The sequence below is a fragment of the Sander lucioperca genome, chromosome 12 (genome assembly GCF_008315115.2).
Source record: "Sander lucioperca isolate FBNREF2018 chromosome 12, SLUC_FBN_1.2, whole genome shotgun sequence".
Taxonomy (NCBI): domain Eukaryota; kingdom Metazoa; phylum Chordata; class Actinopteri; order Perciformes; family Percidae; genus Sander; species Sander lucioperca.
Window position 1 is genome coordinate 26,509,893 of NC_050184.1, and position 23,243 is coordinate 26,533,135.

At 39.4% G+C, this 23,243-nt stretch overlaps 1 protein-coding gene across 1 annotated transcript in view; it reads left to right on the plus strand.

Moving 5' to 3' along the window:
• Positions 1–1,064: 1,064 nt before the first annotated feature.
• The window catches only part of LOC116062124 (poly(rC)-binding protein 4-like), a 34,634-nt gene continuing 12,455 nt past the window's right edge, over positions 1,065–23,243 (plus strand). Inside the window, exons 1-6 of the mRNA XM_031316681.2 lie at positions 1,065–1,474; positions 12,777–12,966; positions 13,161–13,184; positions 14,998–15,030; positions 16,792–16,908; positions 20,180–20,311. Coding sequence (XP_031172541.1) covers positions 12,859–12,966; positions 13,161–13,184; positions 14,998–15,030; positions 16,792–16,908; positions 20,180–20,311 — 414 coding nt within the window. The 5' untranslated portion in view covers positions 1,065–1,474; positions 12,777–12,858. The remainder of the gene's footprint in view (positions 1,475–12,776; positions 12,967–13,160; positions 13,185–14,997; positions 15,031–16,791; positions 16,909–20,179; positions 20,312–23,243) is intronic.

Below are 23,243 nucleotides of genomic sequence, written 5' to 3' on the forward strand. Positions count from 1 at the left end.
AAGCAACAAAATGTAACAGCTTGGACAGTAGTAACCATGTCAAGCAGTGACGAATAGAGAGAGCCTTTGTTTACAAATAAATAAAATAGTATATATAAATATGAGTTCACATCCATCCTCTTGCCGTGAATGAGCGGCACCTGAGAAACAACTGGAGATAATTTGTAAAATAAATGGAGATGTCATGCTCAAATTACCCAGACGTTTCCTCCTTCACACAGAAATCAGTGGGAGCTGTCTAGATGTCTCCCTTCAATGTCTTTGAATTAATGAGCCGTTTTGTCAAGTGAAAATTCATCACATTTAGCTTGTTGTGAAAGAGACTGATTCATGTCATTCTGTTCCTTCAATGTTGTTTGTTTCACATGTCTCAATGAGAAATAATGTTACTCACTTTGCTAAGGATACCGTGCTACTATTACATAGATTATTACATAGATAGAATGATGATGAATAATATTACAAAACATACATCCATGACAATGCCTCTTTTTTTCTTGTTTGTTTTAGAAACTTGTGATGGTGGAACAATTGCAATAGCAAGATAAATACACTAGATGGTGCTATGTGGGAGAAAGTTACTGATCTCATTCACACCACAAACTTCAAAAGAAAATGCCAAGAGCTTCAATTTTACATTTGCACCACCGACCTTGATTAAACCAATGCATTTCGCCTTGTACATTTTAAATTGAGTCAAGATTGGGAAGATTTGTGTTGGATCTTCATGTTTTGTTGGCCTATAGCTGAACAGTAGCTAAAGCATGTGACAATTTATCAGAGGTATGGGGTATTTGGCTTGCAGATAACTGGAGTTTAAATGGGTATAGTAAATATATAGCCTAGTTAATTAAGTGTATATTTAAAGCAGCTGTGATGATTTCTAAAACTGTCAGTGTCGCCACTAAAACACCCACTAATTGAGACAAATACCGCAAATTTCTGAACACTCTGATTGATTCAGCAAATTTCCCCGTTAATGCCATGATTTCACACCTCGCAGATTCTCATGAATGTGGCAATCTTTGGTGCGACGCACAAGGAGAAGCGCGCCGCGCTCCCAGTAGAGGTCCTGTGAGGAGAGGATCACACCACACCGGCCGAGGCGCGGATAAAAACATAGCCTACTGGAGGCTTGAAGGCATCCGAGCCAAAAAGGACTTTTTCCCCAGAGAGCACTCGGTTTTCTCCCACGAGCTGCCTCGGTTAATGGTGATCAGGGTGAGCGGGGTGGTCGCCGCCTGCATCTCCCTCAGTGTGTGTGTGTGTGTGTGTGTGTGTGTGTGTGTGTGTGTGTGTATCCTCTTCAGCGCACAGGCGCCCTGCACTCCAGTCTGCTGACACATCGGGAGGACAGTCCGCACTACACGTCCGCGTCATTGGACTCTATGTGGATACAAAGCCCGGTCACAACACACATCCATGGGGATACTTTAGTGGGAACTGCAGCCTGCGACCTTTTACATGAACACAGGTAAGTGACTTAGATTATACAGAAAAGGCACAGTTATGAACAGCATGTTCCCAATTCTCCAACTTGAAAGAGCTCTTATGCAATAGGTAACATTCTTAATCGATGATCGCTATCCTATTTAGTGTCCCTCGAATTACACCAAACAGAGAGGCATGCTTTTTTTTTCTTAATGAACCATCACCGAATTAAAGCTAGAATCAGTCCATTTAAATTATATAAACAGTCTCCTATGTTGTCACGTATGTAGAGTAAGCTGCTAGATTCATTCGCTGGAGCTAATGAAGCCATAAAGTGAGTGTTAACTCCAGCATATGGCACAAAGTCACCAGATGAGCAGGGGACACAGCTAAGACTGAGGAGACAATTGGTCTCTTGTGTGTTGACGGTTTCATGATAATAGAAAGTGGACCCCGTTGGCCAGGCCTGTCCTGAACACAGAGATCATTCTCAACAAGTACTGTGGGCGCCTGCTTGGTGCTGAGGCAGCGAGTGTGTGTGACAGCAACGTTATTCACCAAGATGCCTAATTGCATTAGTTTTACATTGTATAGAAAACAACTTGTTAAGCTGACCCAAATGAAAACCAAAACTCAGTCCAGATGCTATTTGGCTGGACATGTTTTACTCAATTCTACCATTAGAGTCACATGGCAAAGGGCAGTTTACATGAATACAATATTTTACAGGCAGTTATGTTGATTTGTCTATACAGTTTCCAACTATTTTGTTTGCCAGACATTCACAGCCAGTAAACACTAGTTATTTGAAGGATTGTTTTCATTTAGCAAAGAGGGTACAAACAGGCTTGTCCAGATCTTAATTAACCATACTATAGGCTTCAATACAAATTAGTATTGATGTTTCTGGCATGATGGCATGGCTGTTTCCATTTCCAGTTTTAATAACACTCATATGTTTTGCATAGTATGGCCTACATTTATCCACTTTAGGCCCATATGAAAGTCAGGATCATCTTTAGACTCTTCACTACACAAGAAGCAAAAAAAGAAAAAAAAAGAAAAAAAAAAAGCAGCTGATAGTGGACCAGCTGATTGATTCAGGAAATCATGTTCCTTTCTGCCTGGGGACGCTCATGAATCTTGCATGTGCAGCACTCAAACAAAGGTGGAGAGAAATAGGACACATTGGAGAATTGCACATCACTAACTGTTAGCTGTTTGTGGAAGAATGTATTTAGGTGTAATGCATAACATGACTATTTTACTGAAGAAGTAGGAGATTCAGATTTATCTTCCAAAGCACAAAACGGAGATCGATAAAGAGTAGAATTTTAGAATTCTGTGTGTGATGATGTCTGCCTGAGTGCAAATACAATATTTATACCTGAAAAGGAAATAGGACATACAATTTGGTTGATGTGAGAGGCACACAACTCCAGGGGGGCACAAAGACAGACCATCATGTATATGCTGACTCTGTCCAAATGCAATTCCTTAATGCACTTTGAGAGTCAGAGATCTAATAAGAAGTGGAAGAGCATCTTCAATAATGAAACTCCACCTGCATCTCTGCTGCAGAGTGAGGGCTGGGGCCGAGAGGCTTCATAAATAACAGAAGCCAGACCTTACACGTGCTGCTCCAACGTCTGGGAACTGCCAATAATCCCTCTCATCTACTAAAATGCTGTTCTTGCAGACTGGGTGGGGAGTGAGGGCACAATGCTTAGTTTTAGTTTGGAAGTCATCAAGTAAATGCAGCCCTGTGCAGCAGCTTTGCTCTATTAAACAGTTCTGCAGAGAGCGAGATCTTGGATATTCAATCACCTTTTACGGATGAGGAGAGTACAAGAAGAGCTTTCCAGATAATTTAGTCTTTAACATTTTATTCCCCTGATTACTTAAGTAATGTCAATATCAAATTAGTCCTAAATTGTTTTCTGTTCGACTCAAAACATAAAAGAAAGTGTAAAATGTAGTCAATTGTAGTGCTTTTGGACTCATACTCATACGTTTTACGAGGCAAATCAGTATCATCATCTTCACTCAGCCGTTAATTTAGATGTTGTTGTCACAGGAGCGTTGTTGTGATACAAATTAATTTCCTCTCCAATATCTGAGACAAATCCCCTGTAGCAATTAACCTGCATTTGAGCAATTAACCTGTGCTTGTCACTATCTAATAACTACAGACTCTTGAGGCTCAACTCCCTCTTTTCCAGCTTTGTCGATTGCAATAGATGTTAGTTAATTATTCTTATGTTTTACCATGAAGTAGGCTGTGTTTTACAAGAAATGACAGAAACAAAATCACATGCATATTTGTGATGCTTCCATGCAAATAGTGTAGCTTGCTTTGTTTTGGATCTTCTTGTTCTGCTTATGAAGAGAGCCTTTCTTCTGAAGCAGAATGTGACCCTCGCTGCTGTTCTTAAGACTGACACAGTGTTTGACAGAGCCGCAGGCTGTCCCCGTTATGAAAAGATAGCTCTGTGTTGAGCTCCAAAGATTGACCCAGCAGGCCCCATGACTCTCCTGTTGTGTCTCGCAAAGAGTCTCATGAGCGTAATTTATTTAGTTCAGAAGTTACCCTCAAAGAGTGGCTTTCATGTCCTCTTTAAATCGACTCAAGAAATACTGATAGGTGTATGCTAAGTACGCCACTCCAGTGCGTAAGTGCTGTACAGTATATCAAGTGAATAAGCTAAAAGACTGCCTTCGTGACAGTAATCCCTCTACAGGAAACTAAATGGAGGTTTCTTTCAATTGGCCATCTGCATCAGTGTGTGTGTATGTGTGTGTGTTTGTGTATGTTTTTTGTATTGCGACCAAGGAGAGAAGCCTTTTATCCCCCTCTTCAGCTGCCGAGTGCCTGAAATATTTAACAGCAACTGCACTATTTTTGGGTTTGTGCTTGGTTTGTTGAGCAGCTTATGTAATATGTAGTTTCAGCTCAACATGCACTGGTACTGTTGTATATCAAATAACACACCGGCAACTCGGCTAACTTAAGCGTAGTGATGCTGTTAAGACTCTGACTTTGCAGCCATACTGTACACCACTATGAAGGGATCCTGCACTAACTGTGCTTTGATTCATTTAATTGATGGTTGCATGCAGGGCCAGTCCACATGTTTTCAGGTTACTTGTTTCTCTAAAATATCGATCAACTCGTTTCTCTTGCCTCCAACTGTCCCCATCTCTCCCCCTTTCTTTCTCAATTTGTCTCCCTTCTCTCTTCTCTCTCCTCTCTCTGAGGTGTCAGATTCTCTGACTCATGCCCTGGTGTGGAGGATGGGAGGAAAGCAAGGATGAAAGAGAAGAGAAAGTCATTTTGCAGATAGAGAGTGACCTTCATCCAGCAAGAGGAATGGGATAAAAGCTAGAGTTAATACCCTGCCAAAGTGTATTCTCCACCATTCCAAAAAAAACCATTCAGAATGATATATGGTCCTAATAGAAGCTCTCTAATAATAAGTATGCCATTGTAAGTCAAGGCAAGGCAAATGACCAGAAAATTCCAGTGTAGAGTCCAGAGGCATAAACACTCTGGAGAAGTCAAACTGTATAATCGAATGAAAACAGCACTGCAGCACATGACGTACAAAGCCAAGTAGAGCTTTTCCCAAATGTACTGTAGATCTATAATATGAAGAAAAAAACAGATCTGCACAAAATTAATCTGCAACTATTTTGGTAAACACTTAATCGTTTCTGTCATATTTCAAGCAAAAAAAGCCAGACATCTCTCGGTTTTTAGCCTCTTAAATGTGATGATTTGCTGCTTATCTTTGTCATATATGATAGTAATTTGAATATTTTTGGTGTTTGGACCGATTGTCGGATAGAAGGAATTTGAAGACCACACCTAAGACTCATTTTCAATATTTTCTGATATTTTACATACCCAATGATTAATCAAGAAAAAATAATCTGCAGATTAATCGATAATGAAAGTCAGCATTAGCCCTAAACTGAGATAAGGAGAGTCAAATGACAAGTGTGGGCTTGGGCCACCCTGTCCCCATGCTAACTAAAGCGAGTGTAAATAAAGGCTCAGAAAGTGTCACTGTGTGTCTGGAACCAGCAGCCACTTGGGAGATAACAATTGACAGCCCAGAAACACGGCCATGTAAGGTTCATTATCTGTATGTTTGTGTTGTTCTCATCCCTACTGGCAATAGTGAGAAAAAGGAAGGAACTCCGGTCTACCTAATGAGGAGACGGGATCCTTTGTGAAAACAACTCTTGATCAATGAATGTTTCTCACACAGTGGCCATGTTCTTTCAAGGGTATATGCTTATTAATAACTATTGAGCTAGGACTAACTAAATACTGCTCCATCCTGACAGTCACAGAATCTGATTGCTTAAGGTAGACTGCCATAATGGAGTGTCACTTACATTGCTGTTTATTAGCTAGCATTATTCTGTAGCCAGATTGACATGATTCTAAGTCGCTGTGACAAGAAGAAGCGCTAAAAGTAATGATTCGTGCCACTTTGAGATATGACAGTCTTTGAAAACTGTTTCTGACATCAATCATTTGTGACTCCTGAGCTCTCATCACATTGCAGAAAGTGGATTGACAATTGTTATGATGAAGATAAATAATCTGCTTTCGTGTAAAGATAAGTGACGTTTTAGGTCCGATATAGTCAAAAATATGTTTGGGGAATGAGGGAGATATTACAGTATTTTGTTATAAATAAGAGTCTCGTTTAATAACTAACTGGATGGTGCTCCAAGTTCTTAATGTCAGCCAGAAATCCCACACAGTTCTGGCAGATGCTTAGAAATTCCTACATCAGTAATTTTGTCACAGCACTTTGAATTAGAAACTTCATTGCAACTTTTCAGTGGATTTGTTTACACAGTCTGCAGGAAATCTTGTAGTTTTATTCACTCTTTAAAACACGCTGCTTTAGGGTAATCTTATCATATATATTTCGGTGCAGTGGCTGCAGTGAAGGTGGCTGTTGGCCTCCTCCCTGCTGCAGGGAAGCCGAGCTGGCTCCAGGAGCAGCATGCTGCCCAGGGGTCTGTTAACCCTCTCTGGGGCCATGTGGTTGACAGGCGGCTCGCACCGCAGCCTCACACCGTTGTGCTTTAACACCAGATGAAGCCAGGGGCTGATAGGAGAGCACAGTCCCCTCTGCCCAGAGGGCTGACCCCTCCCATTATATCTGACAGAGTTAAGACAGACACGCTAAGAGATGAAACACTGCTCTTTAATTTCAAGCCTCTCCTCTTTCACAACTAAAGCCCTCTCCTCCTGTCTCTTTTCTTTTTTTTCTCTCGTCTCAGTGGAAATGCAGCCATAGTGAAGAATCTTTTAACTTATATCAAGTGGTTTTAAGTGTTAAAGTTGTGAGCTTTGCCTGTCAAAGTGTCATATAATAGAGCTATAGGATTTATGTATATTAAACTTCTAAACTTCTGTATTTGTGTGTTTTTTGTTAGAGGGGGGGGGGGGGGGGGGTCAAAGTAGGCGTGGTTTAGTTGGGAAAAAATGTATGTCATATATTCCCTTGTACCAACCACAATTTGGCAATATTTTGTGCCAAATTGTGGGGTTATTTGATTAAGTTGTCAGTAAATTCTCACAGAGTTCTTGAGAATTTAACACTAGGACCTACAGCATAAAATATTTAAATAGGTTTATGTAAAAAAGTTTAAATTGTACTTCATTTGCACTAGCATTTTAGGTTGCATATCCATCCTTCCCTTAGCTGTGTTAAAATAACCACGCAGCTCGGCTCATAAAGCAATATTACTGATAAATCCCAGCATGACTTATAGCTGTAATGCTGTTAAAGCTAATCCAAACATGCATCTCCTCTGCGAATATTTTATTCACATGCAGTTGAGTTCATTTAATCAAGAAGCCTTTGTATAAAGTCGTAATTCTGCTGAAATGTAAGTATTCAGACTCTTTTAAATGTGCAGTCGTTAGCTGTGTTAGTCCAATACTTTCCACTGTTTATAGACAGAAACTCCAAATGGCTTGTTTACATGTGTTTGTGTGTGTACCATTGTACTTTCTTGCGTGGATGTGTGCACACGTGTTTGTTCCCTGAGGATCTCATTTAAGTTTGGAGGAGACGACTCAGCCTGGCTGACCACTAGTGAAGAGGAGCCTATAGAGGGCTCTTCTCTTGTACTGTATGTGATCATCCCATGGACTCAAACATGGCAGTACTTTAAGTTTGCTCATGATAGATAGCTGCAGAAAAAAAGTCCTCCTGTGGAACTTCTCAGCAGATCAAAGCCTGTTCGCCCTTGTATTTCAACAGGGCGATTTCTGCGTCTGCGTGTTTGTAGTGTGTGTGAATTGTTGCCTTCTTTCATCCCAGCAGCTGTACGTGGGTTTGTGTGTGCTTTGTTTTGGTGCACACAGACCTGTGAATGTGGCTGTCTCTATGTGTGTGAATGGTCTCTCACCTCTTGCCCTTGCCATGCGCGTGTACACACGTTGACACCCTCTCACTTACTGCTCTATATGTGCCCACCCGGGGGACACCTTATCCTCTCCGCCTCTGTGTGTTTATCATGCAGACACTCAATACCCCTGACCCCCTGTATGTACCATATGCAGAGGGAAACCCTGTTTCTATCTTTCACCATGGAGACCAGGCATGTCCTCATTCCTTCTTCATTTCCTCTAAGCCGGCCCAGAGCCGTCTGTTGCCGGTTGTGTGAGGGACATGGTTGCCTCAGAACAGGTGTCCAGTCCTCTAGACAAGCGAGTTGAACAACATCCTTTTCATCTCGATAGACTCTCTGGAGTGGATGCTACTGAAAACATGGCAAAAATAAAAAACAATATTGCTGGCGGCTGTCAAGGGATATACGCTGGTTGCTTTTATCTGTGACATCTTTGATGTGTGCTTCATGGAAGTAAGACCAAAGAAAACACATCTCGATATCTTAAAGGATAATTCCAGGTTTATCACATATTTCGGTAATAAATTGGGTCTTATTTTTGTGGTTTTTGGCATGAATCCTATCTGTAATTATAGCATTGTACTTATAAGAGTCAGTTAAGTACATATTTATAGCTGGTAAATTGTTTATCATATTACATACATCAATATGTTCTGATATCACAGAAGTTCATAGTTGTATGTATTTTCTGAATAGTGTATTATGGGTGGGCTATGCTAAACTTGTGTTTATATTTGGCATTATTCTTTCTAGGGCTGCAACTAATGATTATTTTCATTATAGATTAATCTGGCCATTAGTTTCCCAAGTTATTGATTAGGTTTAGTCCATGAAACGTACAAAAGTAGTTAAAGAAATTCTTCAAATGTCATGTTTTGTCTGACTAATAGTCCAAAATGTAAATGTATTTTATTTACTGTAATATATGACCAGAAAATGAACCGGAAAATTTCTGGCATTTTTGCTTGAAAAGATACTGAAACAATTTTTTGTTAATTGTCAAAATAGTTGCAGATTAATATTCTTTTGATCATCTAATTGCTTTATTTTCAGCACATATTAGTCCCTGGAGTGTTAGAATGCACACACATACTATATATATATTTTATTATTTGAAATAGGGGATAGTGGTGTAGTGTTCATAGTTCCGAAAAAAAGCATTTCGCATGTTCTCACTTTTGGTGTTCCCTCCAAATAAAGTAGTTTAGATAATTTGGCTTAACTGTTGCTTGTTTACAACCTGGCTGCTGGGGTTTCTTGCCACACCATACTTTGAGTGAGTGCAATCCCATCATAACTGAATAGAAATGATGGCCAAAAATATAAAACCCAAATTGCAATAAACAGTATTTCTCCTTTAATATTGTTTAAATTTAGGTGCATTTGTTTTTGTGTTAGTCATTTGGTCACAAAGTCATGCTTAATAAAGATGAATACAAGCAGTGACTCATAACAAGAAGCTCCTGCATACTGGATTCAGTAAGGACCAAGGTTACATGACAGAGGAGCAGAACAGTGGATGTGCTCTCTGCCTCTTTCTCCTGTTCTGACTGTATTTTGGCAGCCTGGCACTGCAGTCTGCACTTTGCTAATTCTGTGTTCTGAGTTACCAGGTCTAATTTAGAACAGAGGGGCTCTGTTCATTCTGGAACGCTGCTGCTTGGGATTCTGGAAATGAGGAGTTCAGAGACTCACCGCCCTCACACAGACACAGAGCACATGCCTTGTTATCAACCCACAGAGCAGCACATAATGATCACTCCAACCATTAGCTCCTAATGCAATAAAATGCTTACATTTTAGCCATGCCCTTCAGTGCCTAAACATAATGAAGTTAGCCCACGGGTTGCACAAATGTGCTCTGTGATAACACGTGTTCAGGATGCATCGATCAAGATTAAAGGCATCATGCCTTTTACTTGGCCTTATATCTGTAGCTAACAGCACGCAAAATGTTTAATTTATTTATCTCCAGTCAACCCCCTGGGCTTGTTTGATATTTATGGAAATTGTATGGAGATGCGTTTCTAACTGATAGTTTTGTAAGTCAATCCAATGAGCATCTCTCTCAAAAAAAGTTTGATTTGGTGCAATCTAATACAGGAAATGACACTTTGCTCCACTTACCACCACATTTTGACAGACTGGCGTGTCAGACTGCGTTGAGGCCATGGAGGGGAATTTAAAACCCACACAGACAGCCAAGCTCTGTAGGATCTAAAGAAGGATGTGTGTGAGCATTATAATGTGTCTTTGCAAGCATCCAGTGCATGAATAAATCAGCGAAGCAGCGATGGCCTTGTGCACTAAGCAAAAGCAATAAACCTGCCTACAACAAGTCTCTCCGGAATTGGATCTCATCTAAAATAACACCCATTTATTAAATCTGATCTCTTCACATAGCTCACCAAATCTACAGACAGCATGCAGATTTAGAACAGACACACATATGCCAGGCGGCGTCAGTAGGATTGCAGCAGTGGGCTGATATACAGTGACTCTGTAGGCTGGTTGGAATGCACTTGGCAGACAAACAAGTGGCCGTGATGAGTGAAAAATAAGAGGAGAGTTTGTCACTCAATATGTGTGTTAACATGATCCATGGTGAATAATAGATTAGTCATTCAACAGAAATAAATCGATAACCACTTTGATAATACAATAACTATTTAAGTAATTTTTAGCTACGCTAGCGGCATGGTTCTAGAGATGGCAATGTCAGTCACTTGTCCAGTCCACCACTTTGGTCGAGTCTGAAATATCTCAACATTTACTTGATCAATTGGCACAACATTTATTGCAGACATTAATGCTTCCCAGATAATAAATCATAACAAATTTGGTGATCCATTGACTTTTTCTCTAGTGCAACCCCAGGTTGACAGTTTTTTAGTAAAATATCTCGACAGCAATTGGATGGATTGCCATGAATTTTGGAACAAAAATGTTGCTGCCAGATAGTGATCCCCTAACTTTTCATCCAGCGCTATCCGCAGGTCACAGTTTTCATTTATCCAGTGAAACATCTCAACATCCACCAGATGGATTGGTACAACGTTTTGTTCAGACATCTATGGTTTCCAGGTGATGTATTCGAATGACTTTGATGATGCCCAAATACTGTACCTGCAAACATCAACATGCTAGCATTGCCACTGTGAGCATGTTAGCATTCTGACATTAGCATTTTTCTGCTAAAAGCACCATTGTGCCAAAGTACAGCCTCAAAGAGGCACTAGCATGGCTGTAGACTCTCTTTGTCTTATTTTCTTTTAAATAAGTTTGGCTAACCTAACAAACTCGGTTGGACACCTCCTGATGTGACATCGGAAAAGTGTGGTGGGAGGGGGTTTGCAACGCTATTTGACCATCCAACAAGCACTTCTGATGATGGAGTATACCGGCATCTTTAGTCTTGTTTAAGTAAAATTGACAAAGATTCTCTGGATCCAGCTTCTCTTTGGAGAAAGTTGCTGCTTTTCTTTGATTTCTGTGAAAGTAAACTGAATTTCTTTGGGTTTTGGACTGTTGTTTGGACAAAACAAGACATTCGAACCATTCACCAACCTTAGGTATACTGTGATGATTATTTTTTGACATAGTAAAGTTAAATAATCCGCTGATTAATCAATAAAGGAAATAATTGTTAGTGGCAGCCCTAAATGAAAGCATTTGTAGGCATTTGTCACATCCTCTGGAAATATAAGAAAACAATCCTTTAAGTTCTTCGCATCACACAGCATCTACAGTGTAGCTATATTTATGCGTAAAAAAAACCTACCTACAAATATAACTACTTCCCCTGTCCATGCTGACAAATGTAAGCAAATATAAATCAAAAGGAAACATGAATGATTCCATGAACTAATTATACATCATTCTGAGACTGAGCAGCCAGGTGACTCACACATTAATCATCATACCACATGTCACATTACTGACATGTAGCCACTGCCACATCCCCATTCTGTGATCAGCGCAGATGCTACTCATTTAAGTTTTGCGTATAAATTCTGCCCATAACAGGGTTTTTTTACTCTGACTGACTGTGAAACCAGGTCCACAAAGAAAATCCACACATTTTCAGTTTAATGAAAACAGTTTCAAATTGAATTTTGAACTTTGCATGAAATGCACGCCAAGCTTGGCTTAAAGGAAATTATTTATTTATTTATTTTTTGGCATCCAATTTCACAAATCACTCAACACGCTCATGACAGAAAGAGAGAGACAGAAGAGAAACTGCTTGTCAGTTAATGAAGACACACAGATTGTGTGTTAGTCATCGATGGCCACCCACAGTCTGTTAGGACCCCAAAGCTCTGATGAGATGCAACATTGCTGACACTGCTGGTGCTTCTGGTCAATATCCTGCACACACAATGGGCTTCATTATGACTTTGTTATGAATCCCCATCAATATTACATCGACTCAAACTAATGAAGAAGTTCCTCACTAAGATACTTGGTTTCAATGTTCTTTCAGGTGGTTGATGACATAAATGTATTTCATTTTGGCTTTGATTTGTCCTCTGTTCATCTGAATGTCTTTGATCTCCGTGAATAATCATTCAGTCAACAATGCAGTTAGACACAGTATGAGCACATAGTTTCAGAGAAATGAACTAACACGGCCATTAGTTTAATAGTGGCACATAATGTTCAGTGAATAATGACACACACATGAGCCACATTTTGAGTGCAAACACTGGTGTTAGTGTTAGTGTGTGTGTGTGTGTGTGTGTGTGTGTGTGTGTGTGTGTGTGTGTGTGTGTGTGTGTGTGTGTGTGTGAGCGTGAACGCATATGTTTGTGACTTGATTCTTTGGTAAGAAGGAAATGTTTTTTGAAATGACAAACAATTTATTTTAACGTCAGTCATGCTTTTCTCTCTCTCAGAGCGGCACTGAAGGACCTTGGAGAGCCAGAGAACGAGCGCTGGCCTTCCTTTGACTGTGTGACCAGCGAATGAGCCTTGTTCATGCGTCTCCCTGCGTGCCACTCCCACATCACTATGAACTGTGAGCAGGACTTTGCAGACGGGGGCTTGGGAGTGACCCTCACACTACGCCTGCTCATGCATGGAAAGGTACAATCCCCCTGCTCAAACATTGTTTATGAAGGACTTGCATGCTGCAGCACTCAGAGATTTTTCACTGCCTCATAAATTATAAACCAGAAATTGATAGAATTAATAAATAATGAAATTCTACTATATAATTTGTTTTGCTTTTTAAAATTGTATTTAGTGTATGTAATTACGTTTATGTCTTTGTATTATAGGAGGTTGGCAGCATCATAGGAAAGGTGAGAACCACATTTATATTCTACTAAACAAAATACTGCATATTTGTATAAAGTTATTAATCATAAAAAAACAGAATGGTATTCCTTTATCAGATGAGGTTGATGTTTTGAAATGCTCTGTCTGATCTTATGTAGATTTAAAGTTATTTTCCATTGTCTTAAGCCAAATACCTTAATGATCTCTTTCATGTGGATTCATAATAAGCCTTTGTGGAATAATTTTCCTCTCTGTCTTGATTGAAATCAATGCAGAGCACAAAGCCCTCTAACACAGTGATTCTCAACTGGTGGGTCGTGACCCAAAAGTGGGTCGCGGACCCGTTCTGGGTGGGCATGGACAGCTGGTCAATAAATAAATAAATAATATTTAATACACATCTGATCTTTTATTTTGAAAAAAATATTTTTAAGGACATGCATCAGAGCCATGCAGCAGTCTAGCGCCGTAGCCATGGTAACCATCATTTGATCAACATTCACTTTAAGTTTGTGTTGATGTTCGGAGGCAAGATAATTTGTGGCCTTACTTTTTTTGTGCAGTTTTGATATTTAAGATATTTATTTAAGTCACTTTGGTCCATGCAGTTGTGATGTTCCTCCTCAGTTTATTATTAATCTGCTCTGAAATGCACTTTGCACATGTAATGTTTAAAAAAAGATTTGTGTTTTCGAAGGCTATTTTTGAAAAATAAATTTGCTTGATTTGAATTCTATAAAAATAGGTTGCAACTTAATGACCATGGGAAGATGTGGGTCACAGAATGAGACCAGTTGAGAATCCCTGCTCTAACAAACAATTGTAGTTTTGAATATCCCCATCCTAAATGTAATTGCCCTAAACCAACCCTCTTAAGACCTCCTCACCACCCCCACCACCCATAATGCAACCCAGTAATCCATCAAACAAAAACATTAGTGCATTGACTGTAAGCCTCCTGTTGAAACTGAGCTCCAAAGACATATTACTGTTGGCCCCTTGTGGGCACTTTAAGTGTCTGTAAGGAAGGGCCTGGCTGCTTTATGCTGCATCAGAAGCTCCAGCTATCACGCCTTGTAATACAACACCTAAAGACATCAATTGAAGACAGAACAAGGACAAAAAAAACTAACTTAATGCAGAAAATAAAGAATGATGGAAGAGAGAGGCACCTGATCTGCAGTACTTGGACTAATAACTTGCCACTCTATCTATTAAGCAAACCTCTCATCTCTTTCTCATCAATAGAAGACTGAGACCAGAATGATAATGCACCACATACACAATAATAAGTTGTCCTGGAATATAATATTATAATAATATATAATATAATATAAATAAGAGTGTAGCCCAGTGTGAGATGTTACAGTTTTTGATAGTGCTGTGAGGAAGTGTTCGTCAGTGGATGCATGAAGGTGTGAACAGAGGTGTGACAGCTTGAATGGACTTAAGCCAAAAGGAAATGGGGGACAGGAGAAGAAACAATCTAAAAAAACAGCAGAGGATGTGCTGCAGCATGACACAATTCTGACAAAATGTTCTTGTCCCTGGCAGGAGGTCTTCATATACACTGCATATACAGCCGTTACAGTACAGCAGGTGTATGCCCCCTTCAGACGCACAGATGTATTCAATTTCTTGAGACAGCAGTGCAGGGGATACCGCTGCGATGCATTGCCCATTGGAACTCTAGCTGAAATTTGTTCGGCTAAATTCCAATCAGGCTTTCTTTGTTTGAAAAAGCCGGTCTCACTTAGAGGTCGAGGACACTGTGATGTTTCAAACAAAGCACATTTGATTCTGTTTTAAAGCTGTCCTTCATCTTCTCTTTTCCAGAAAGGAGAGACTGTGAAACGAATACGAGAAGAGGTACTGTGATTTAGAGCTTTAAAACTTTTCATCATCTGCATCAGTTATGCTATTTGCTGTTGATTATACGTGTTTTCCTGACTGACTAGCTGTGGCATTATGCCATACAGGAGCCAAAATAAGCACACTTTGTTCCCTTTTTCTTACACTAAGACTTGAACTGACCACATCTTTTCTGTGGTCTCTGTCTTTGGCTACAAGCTCAGTAGGTTCATCTCAAGAGAAAACATAATTCAATCTCAGAAGGCCTCTAATGCCGACCAGGCTTTCTGGCAGGTTGTATGTATTAATAACAAAGCTCAGTTCTTCTGGCTGTTTGGGAGCTTTGAGTTTGAAAAGCATACAGAGCAGGTACATTGTCCGAATTGCCTTTTGGGCAATAACGACACCTTTTCAATTTAAATCCTCTCTCTTCATCATTCACTACCGCTTCTCTAGCTGCTCTCTCAGTAAATCCCTTTTCTTTCTTTTCCTGCTTAAAACAACTTCCTTCTTGTCTGTCTGCCCCTCCGGTCCCTCTTTGTAAATCTCAAGGGTGCAGCCAAACTAATGCCGCTTGGTTAACTCTTTGTATTAAAAAGTAATTAGGCTGACACCATGGCAGTACATTTGATTATTTCTCTGGCTGCTAAGGTTTTATGTTGTACTTTATGAGGCAGAAGGATAACCAGAGGAATAGTGAGGTCATGGGACAGTGCAGCCCTGCAGAGCTGTTTGATAAACCACTCACCCATGGTAGTCAACCATCCACTCATCCAGCCAGTTTGGGCCTTTGTTACTTCCCAACTGTATGAGCCTCATCTTGTCAGCCACTGCCCAGGCATTGCAGTCACAGTGGGAGCATGGCTCACTGGAGTGACTGGAAAACATGTCCCAGAGCTCAGAGCACTGTCCTGTCTCAGCTCGTTCGACTTCAATTCAAGGACACAAAATGGAAGGAGAGGAGAGCAGGAGATTTGTCATCGGAGGGCAATGCCCCGATTAGAAATTCTATTACATTGTCAGTCTGAGATACAGAGATGTGCTCTACAGCTTTCAGTCTCACCTCCTTTACCTCATGTCACTTGACTCTCCTTCCCGTGGGTGTGCTGTACTGTACAGTATATTTCTGGCCACTTTGAACACTTTAAATAGTTTGAAATCAAACCACAAGAAAATTAACGAAAATGTTTGACATTTTGAGAAATGCGCTTGTTTGCTTTCTTGTCAAGAGTTAGATAAAAAGATCAATACCGCCTGTACTGGTAAACATGAAGGTACAGTCAGTAGCCTGTTATCTTAAAACGTTAGCCTGGCTCTGTCTAAAGCAGACAAAATCCATCTACCAGCCCCTTCAGGAAGTTACTGCTCCCAGCCAAGACATAGTCAGGCACATAATCCCAGAAAAACCACTAACTGTCGTTTTTACACTTTGGTTTTTGTAAAGATTAAACATATGATATATTTGTGTTAATTAGTGAGCTTTAGAGGTGCTAGTTGGGGGATTTTGCTGCTTTTGGACAGAGAACAAGCTAGCTGTTTCCACCCGTTTCCATACATCAACACAGATATTCAAATTACCAATATTTTCATTTATTTATCATGTGTCATTTGTTGTTCATGTGTTCATCAGCTTCATATTCATCTGACAGACATTATGACAGTGGTATCAATCTTCTCATTTAACTCTCGGCAAGAAGGCAAACAAGCATATTTCGCAGAATGTCAAACAATTCTGTTAATGTTGACCATTAACTGACCTAATGTCCTCTGTCCCCACAGAGCAGTGCTCGGGTCAACATCTCAGAGGGCTCCTGTCCAGAGAGGATCATCACCATCACCGGCTCCACAGACTGTGTCTTCAGAGCTTTCACCATGATCACATACAAAATGGAGGAGGTAACTGTAACTGTAATGCATGCCATTCATTGGCATCACATATGAGTGAAATCAGCTCATGTCGTCATGTCCCATAAACCAAAATCCCACTCAGGGTGCAATCAGAAAATGTATGTAGCAAGCCTTTGGAAGTTGTCAAATTCTTTGTGGATCCAAAATAACAAAGAAAGTGCAAGAAGCCATTTCACCACATCATTACAAGAATTCATTTCCTAAGCTTCATATCAACATTACCACTAATGTGCTTTTATCGCTATCGATTATACTCTAAACTGAAGTGATGGAAGGAAAGATTTTAGCTGTGTTTCATAGCACTTTCAGATATGATTACACTGAAGAGGAAAATTTGGGATAAGTGGATTTAGCTGCTGTTGTAAACCCATTTTTGACTTGTGGAGTGATGTGATTTGTGTTCAGTAAGGTATTCGCTGGGCCTTGTCATATAAATGCCTTTTACTGGGCAACACATGTTCAGTCCACTCGTAAAAAGTGCGAATGATGCTGATTTGCACTTGTTAATGAGAAGGATTTGTTTACCTTCTCACCGTCTACTAATGAGTTATAGATGACAGGTTCCTCTCCCCATGGTGACTGTCCATCACCGCACTAATTAATATGGTGGAATGAGAGCCGTCTTCACTCTGATTTAGCATCACAGCAGACAATGGCAAGGAAACAGGTGCTCCACACTCAGGTCGACAGACTTCAGTAAACACACTGGCTGGGAGCACAGTGCAGTAGTATTCATTAAATATCTTTCACACTCACCTCTTTTCAACCCTGAAACTCTTGAGTTTCCATGGCAACGTGTTGGCTGACCCACTGCGCGCTGCTTCCACCATAGTTGAGTTATTGTATGAATAATCTGCTTTTTGGCCACAGAGTATTAAACTTGGCATTTGTTTCTGTCTCAATAGTTTATGATTACACAGGCATCTTAGTTCTTTCATTTGGCTGTTGATCACTTGTGTTGAGTTGTGTGTGTTTCTGTCTGTGTTTTATGGATGAAGTTTTCCCCATCTGCTGCCACATAAGTACAAAAACACAGATTTATGCAGTTTAAGTGATCTGATAATCTGAAAAATACATTACACTACAGTATCATACATGTATTTTGTTCCCAGGTGTCGAGGCACAGCATGCATGAAAGCCGCATAATCTGTCTTTGTTGGAGTCTGTATCTCACAAGCAACACAATATGCTTTGGGGATTTAAGCCCGGCAACTCTTTGTTTGAGCAGTGCTTGTGTAACCCGCTGTCTTATTTTCGCCAATTCGCTTTGAGAGTTTCTTTTTTTTCACCAGGATGTCACAGGGAAGTATGGGAACGTTCACAGTTGTTAAGATGTGGCTCATATTTTTAGATCAAATCAAGAAAATGACATTCTCAATCTTGTGATTGTACAGTCAAGCTGTGTGCCCCTCTTTTAATGAGACAAGACGTCAGAGAGCCTGATCTGCCTCACTAAAAATAGACACGGAGCAGAGGGGCACAACAGCCACACAGAATATGCCTTTCAAATATTAAGTTCACTTCATTGAAAACATTATCCAGTTCTCTTCATACTAAAAATCTCTTGAGGTTACACATCCACACACTGCCCCCTCTTAAGTTTTCTAATTTTATTGCAAACAAACCGTTCAAAAACAAGCAGTGTGCTTTGCATTCTGTCACACATTTTGTTGTGGATTGAACATTTATGGGAAAAAAGACAGCGCAGCATATTTACATTTCAAAGGTTCACAGAGACACACTGTTCATTAATTAAAAGCGCAATCTCCACCCATAGAAGAGCAGACACAGAATGTTTGCTACCTGCACTGTAAAAACACTCCTCAAATCAGTGAGGTTCTTGATCTAAATACATAAGATAAATTGTATTCTACACCCATTCTTTCATTGGCTGGTATTATAATCAGACATTGTTAGTTGATATGTTAAATATTGATGTTGATATGCATTTTAACTTTGTCCACTGTGGGTTTGATGTTAAATAAGTGAGTTGAATGATTACATTTTGTCGTACAGTATACCTTTAAAAATATGTAAAATTGGACTGCAACCATACCAACCGTAACAAACTTTAGGCACTTAAAGGATTTTTCATTTAATTTTCCCAAGAGTTTTTCTCAGTATGTGTACAGCATTCCTGGCAGTTTAAAGGAATAGTTCTACATTTTGGGAAATGTGCTTATTAGCTTTCTTTCCGAGAGTTAGATGAGGAGATTGATACCACTCTTATATCTGTTATTCAAATACCTATTTTTGTACAGAATAAACAAACAAGATATAACGCCTTAATTAGAAAGCTTTAGAGGTAGGTAGATTTTCTTAGCGTGGGAGAGAGCCATTTCCAGTCTTAATAATAAGCTAAGCTAAATGGCTGCTGACTGGTGCTTCATATTTAACACATCAATATTCTCATCAATCTCTCAGCAAGAAAACAAACAAACAAATGTCCCACAATGTTAAACTATTCCTTTAAATTGGACCTCATCTCATGGCAGTTCCATTAGATTATTTTTTTCATATTATGTGCTCTCAATCAGTTCTTCACAAAAGATCTGTGGAAAGAATTCCCAAGGTGAGCAGGTTGAGTGTTCTTGCAGTTGGAAGGGACAAGTGGACAAGTTCTGGCTCAGTTTTATACAGCAGAGTGAAAATCTCAAAGCATGATTTGCACACTACCGGTGCTGCAATTAATGTTGCCCCTTTCATGGAGAATTCAGAAGCTCATATAAATGATTGAACAGCCTTTTAAGATCCCATACAGGACTGGACTGCATCTCTTACATTGCTGGCCAGCCTGTGGCCTCCCAGCACATAGTGAAACATACATAGGTTAATTAGGTGCAGATGCTGGATTGCTCATAGCTCCACCTGACACTTCCAGTATGGATCCTATGTGCTTTTTTCTGATGTCCAATGCATGTTGATGCAGTAGATATTGCTGCTTTGTGATTGGTTCATTCCAATAATGAGTGTAGCACCTGCTTTTCTCTTTATAGTTTGGGGTTGGAAAGTGGATCAATGTGAACCCTAAATCGACCAAAAAAATGAACTGGATTCAAATTCAACTCCTCTTCAGTCCTAATTGTTGGAGATAAAACCCTCCAGTGGCTTTTTTCTCCCTCTATTTCCACCTTGACCGCTGCTGCCTGATCCTTTCCTCTGAGACTCTCTCACTCTCTCTCTCTATCTCTCTCTCTCTCTCCTCTTTCTTTCCTGCTGACTCTCACCACATGTTTTCTTTCCCGACATCTCCCTCCAGGACCTGACTGCGCTGGTGGCCAACGGCACCATCAGCTCCAAGCCACCAGTCACCCTGCGGCTGGTGATCCCTGCCAGCCAGTGTGGCTCTCTCATCGGAAAGGGAGGGGCCAAGATAAAGGAGATCAGAGAGGTGAGCAGCCACAACACAAATCTACTCCATCCTCCCCATCTTTGCTGCACAGGCTGGACAAACACTGAAATATGAAGAGAACAAATCTGCTTCTAGAGATGAGGGAAAATTAATTGCAGCTGGAAGGGATATATATTTAATTTTCCACAATTGTGAAGTTGGGTTTTTTTTGCCTTGCTGCATGTTGTGCCCTATACAGTAAGTGTAAGTCCTGCTGCTTGCACTTATATATTTTAGGTAGGCTATATACTGTATTAGATGCTCTTACTCAGAATCACTGCTTTACAGTTTAAATATATTAATATAATAAAGCTAGAAAGGTGGTGATCATATTTATCTACAGAAAAAAAAATGGTAAAAAATAAATGCATAAATAATAAATCGTAACATGCAAATTGCATTGAAGCTACAAACGAGTGACATATGTCAAGAAGCAGAATTTACATAAAGTACAGAACTTATAAAGGCACACTATTAGGTAGTGAATAACAAGACTAAGAGTCCACAGCCATGCTAGCAGCTCTGTGAGGCTACTTGGACACAGCTGTGCTTTGAGGATGCTAACATTCTCTCAATGACAAAACTAAAATGCTGATGTTTAGCAGGTATAATGTTTACCAGGTTCACCATCTTAGTTTAGCTGGTTAGGGACTGTTCGTTATTTAATTAAGGGGTCACCGGAGGAGTTTTGTGGCCTCTAACCTAAAAAGAGGTGACCCTCCCCTCGTCAGTAATAATTTTCCTATAACCCTCCAAAATGATTTGAAAAAGAGGAATAACCCTCCCCTTGCGTGCAAGTTTGCACTGTCTTAGCAAAGAAGTACACATACCATTTGATTTTTACAACCATGACATACAGGAGTTAACCTCTGCATTCTCATCTTAGGGTGATTCTCCAACTACAGGCACTTTTGTGTCCTTGGCCTTTTTTTTGTAAATAAATAAACAAACAAATGCATAATACATAGTCATTATGAAGTTCATGCTCCAACATCCTAGTTACCACCAAATCTTGCCCCTGTTTTCTTTTAAAAATGCTTTTGCAAGGCTGTTTATTAGCAGATTTTTCAGTTTTATGCTTGTCCCCAACCCAGACTGGCCCTCTTTGAATGTTAAAAAATTATATTAAAGGATCGATTTTAAAATATTTTTTAATATGTTTGTCTTAAGGACAAATAAAATAATATCATACCATCGAAATTCCATATGCATATCACAATTTTAAACTATTTTTGGAATAAAATAAGTCTGTCCCCAGGTTTTCCGTCATTTCCACCTCCCTCAACAAAATCCACCTTAATAGATCCACCTTATATATTTTATTTACTTGGTAACCATAGAAATAATTGTGAAAAAAAGTGTTAGTTGAAGATGAAACTTCAGGCACATGTGCTCTTCAGCACAAGAAAATAAATCAAGGTAACTCAAGCTTTTATACAGAGTATTTTTATTCAGCGTCATTTCCACCTTGGCTGTAGTTCAGTTGAATTATGTACAACAAATATGAAAATAATCTATTTATGTTTATTACGAGTAAACAACATGCTAAGTCCAAAACTAGCTAAGCCTGACATGAGGGTGTGCTAATATTGCAGAAAAACTGCTAAAATGTCATTTCCACCTCCGTCATTTCCACCTCTGAGAAATTACAGGCGTAGCTTTGGACATGATATATTGCCATTTTTGTGCACTATTTGCATGTTCATCTGACATATTTGTGCTTTTGGACTGAGAACTTTATATATCACCATTCCAGTACACTCCATATTTATTTTTATTTATCTATATTTATATTTAAGATGCCGAAGTCGATGGCCAAGAAGTCACAGGAATACAGGGACAGAATAAAAGCCGATCCAGTTAAACATCAACAGAAACTAGAAAAGGACAGAGAAAGATATCACAGGAAAAAAGAAAGAGGAATAGTGAAATCAATCTTCGAGGTCTCCAGTAAGGAGAAGGAAAGAAAAAGAAAACAGTGAAAGATCAATCAGCGAAACCGGCGACATTGTATAGCCACTGCAAACGCTGTGTTGGCCACCAAACACTCCCCCAGACAATCCCCCCATAGTGGGAAGATCTCCATCCAGGGGTAGGAAGAAAGTGAGGAGAGATAGATCAAAGCTTTTCAGAGATTTACAGCTTTTTTGAATGAAATGAATGTTTTGAGGTTCATATAATTTGTAATCATTATTTTTAAAACTAAAAACATTATCTTTAAACTGGGTATATTATTCAACTCATATATGTTAAATAATAAAATACATGGTTTTAAAATATTTTGGACTGGCAATTTAAGTAAAAATGAACAGAAACAATCTTTCCACCATAAACCGTCATTTCCACCACTTTCCACCACTACACAGTTTAAGAAAAAAAATAAGAATAACCAATGATGTGGATCTAAATGTATTTTAAATCAAGTATTGATAGTTCATTACTTACAATATATGTGTGAGTGACTTAAAAATAAACATAGACCTGAGCAAAAATGAAATGCTGTAGGCAAAAATTCCAACTCGTGGCATCTCGTGGCATTTAGCAAGTTTAAATAAAAATGTATTAAGTTCATGAAGTATTAAGATTTATTTTGTTACATGATTAGGTAGCCACTGATGTTGTTGACTGATACATCATCTTATATAATCAGTTTTACAATATTATGTTGTAATAAAATACATAAATTGAGAAGTGGTGGAAATGACATCTTTGAAAGCGCTCTTCAGAAAAACTGTTAAAAATAATAATATTCCATGGAATTCTAAAATTGCCCACTGTCATATTGTGTTAGAAGACAAATGAATGAAGCTAGGAAGATTCAGATGTGTTTTAAGAGAGTGAAATTTCCATAAGCTCACAGTGCCAAAAGTGCTCCTAGTTGGAGAATCACCCCTTACACATCACACTCTTCTGTTATGGTGTGGTGGCCATT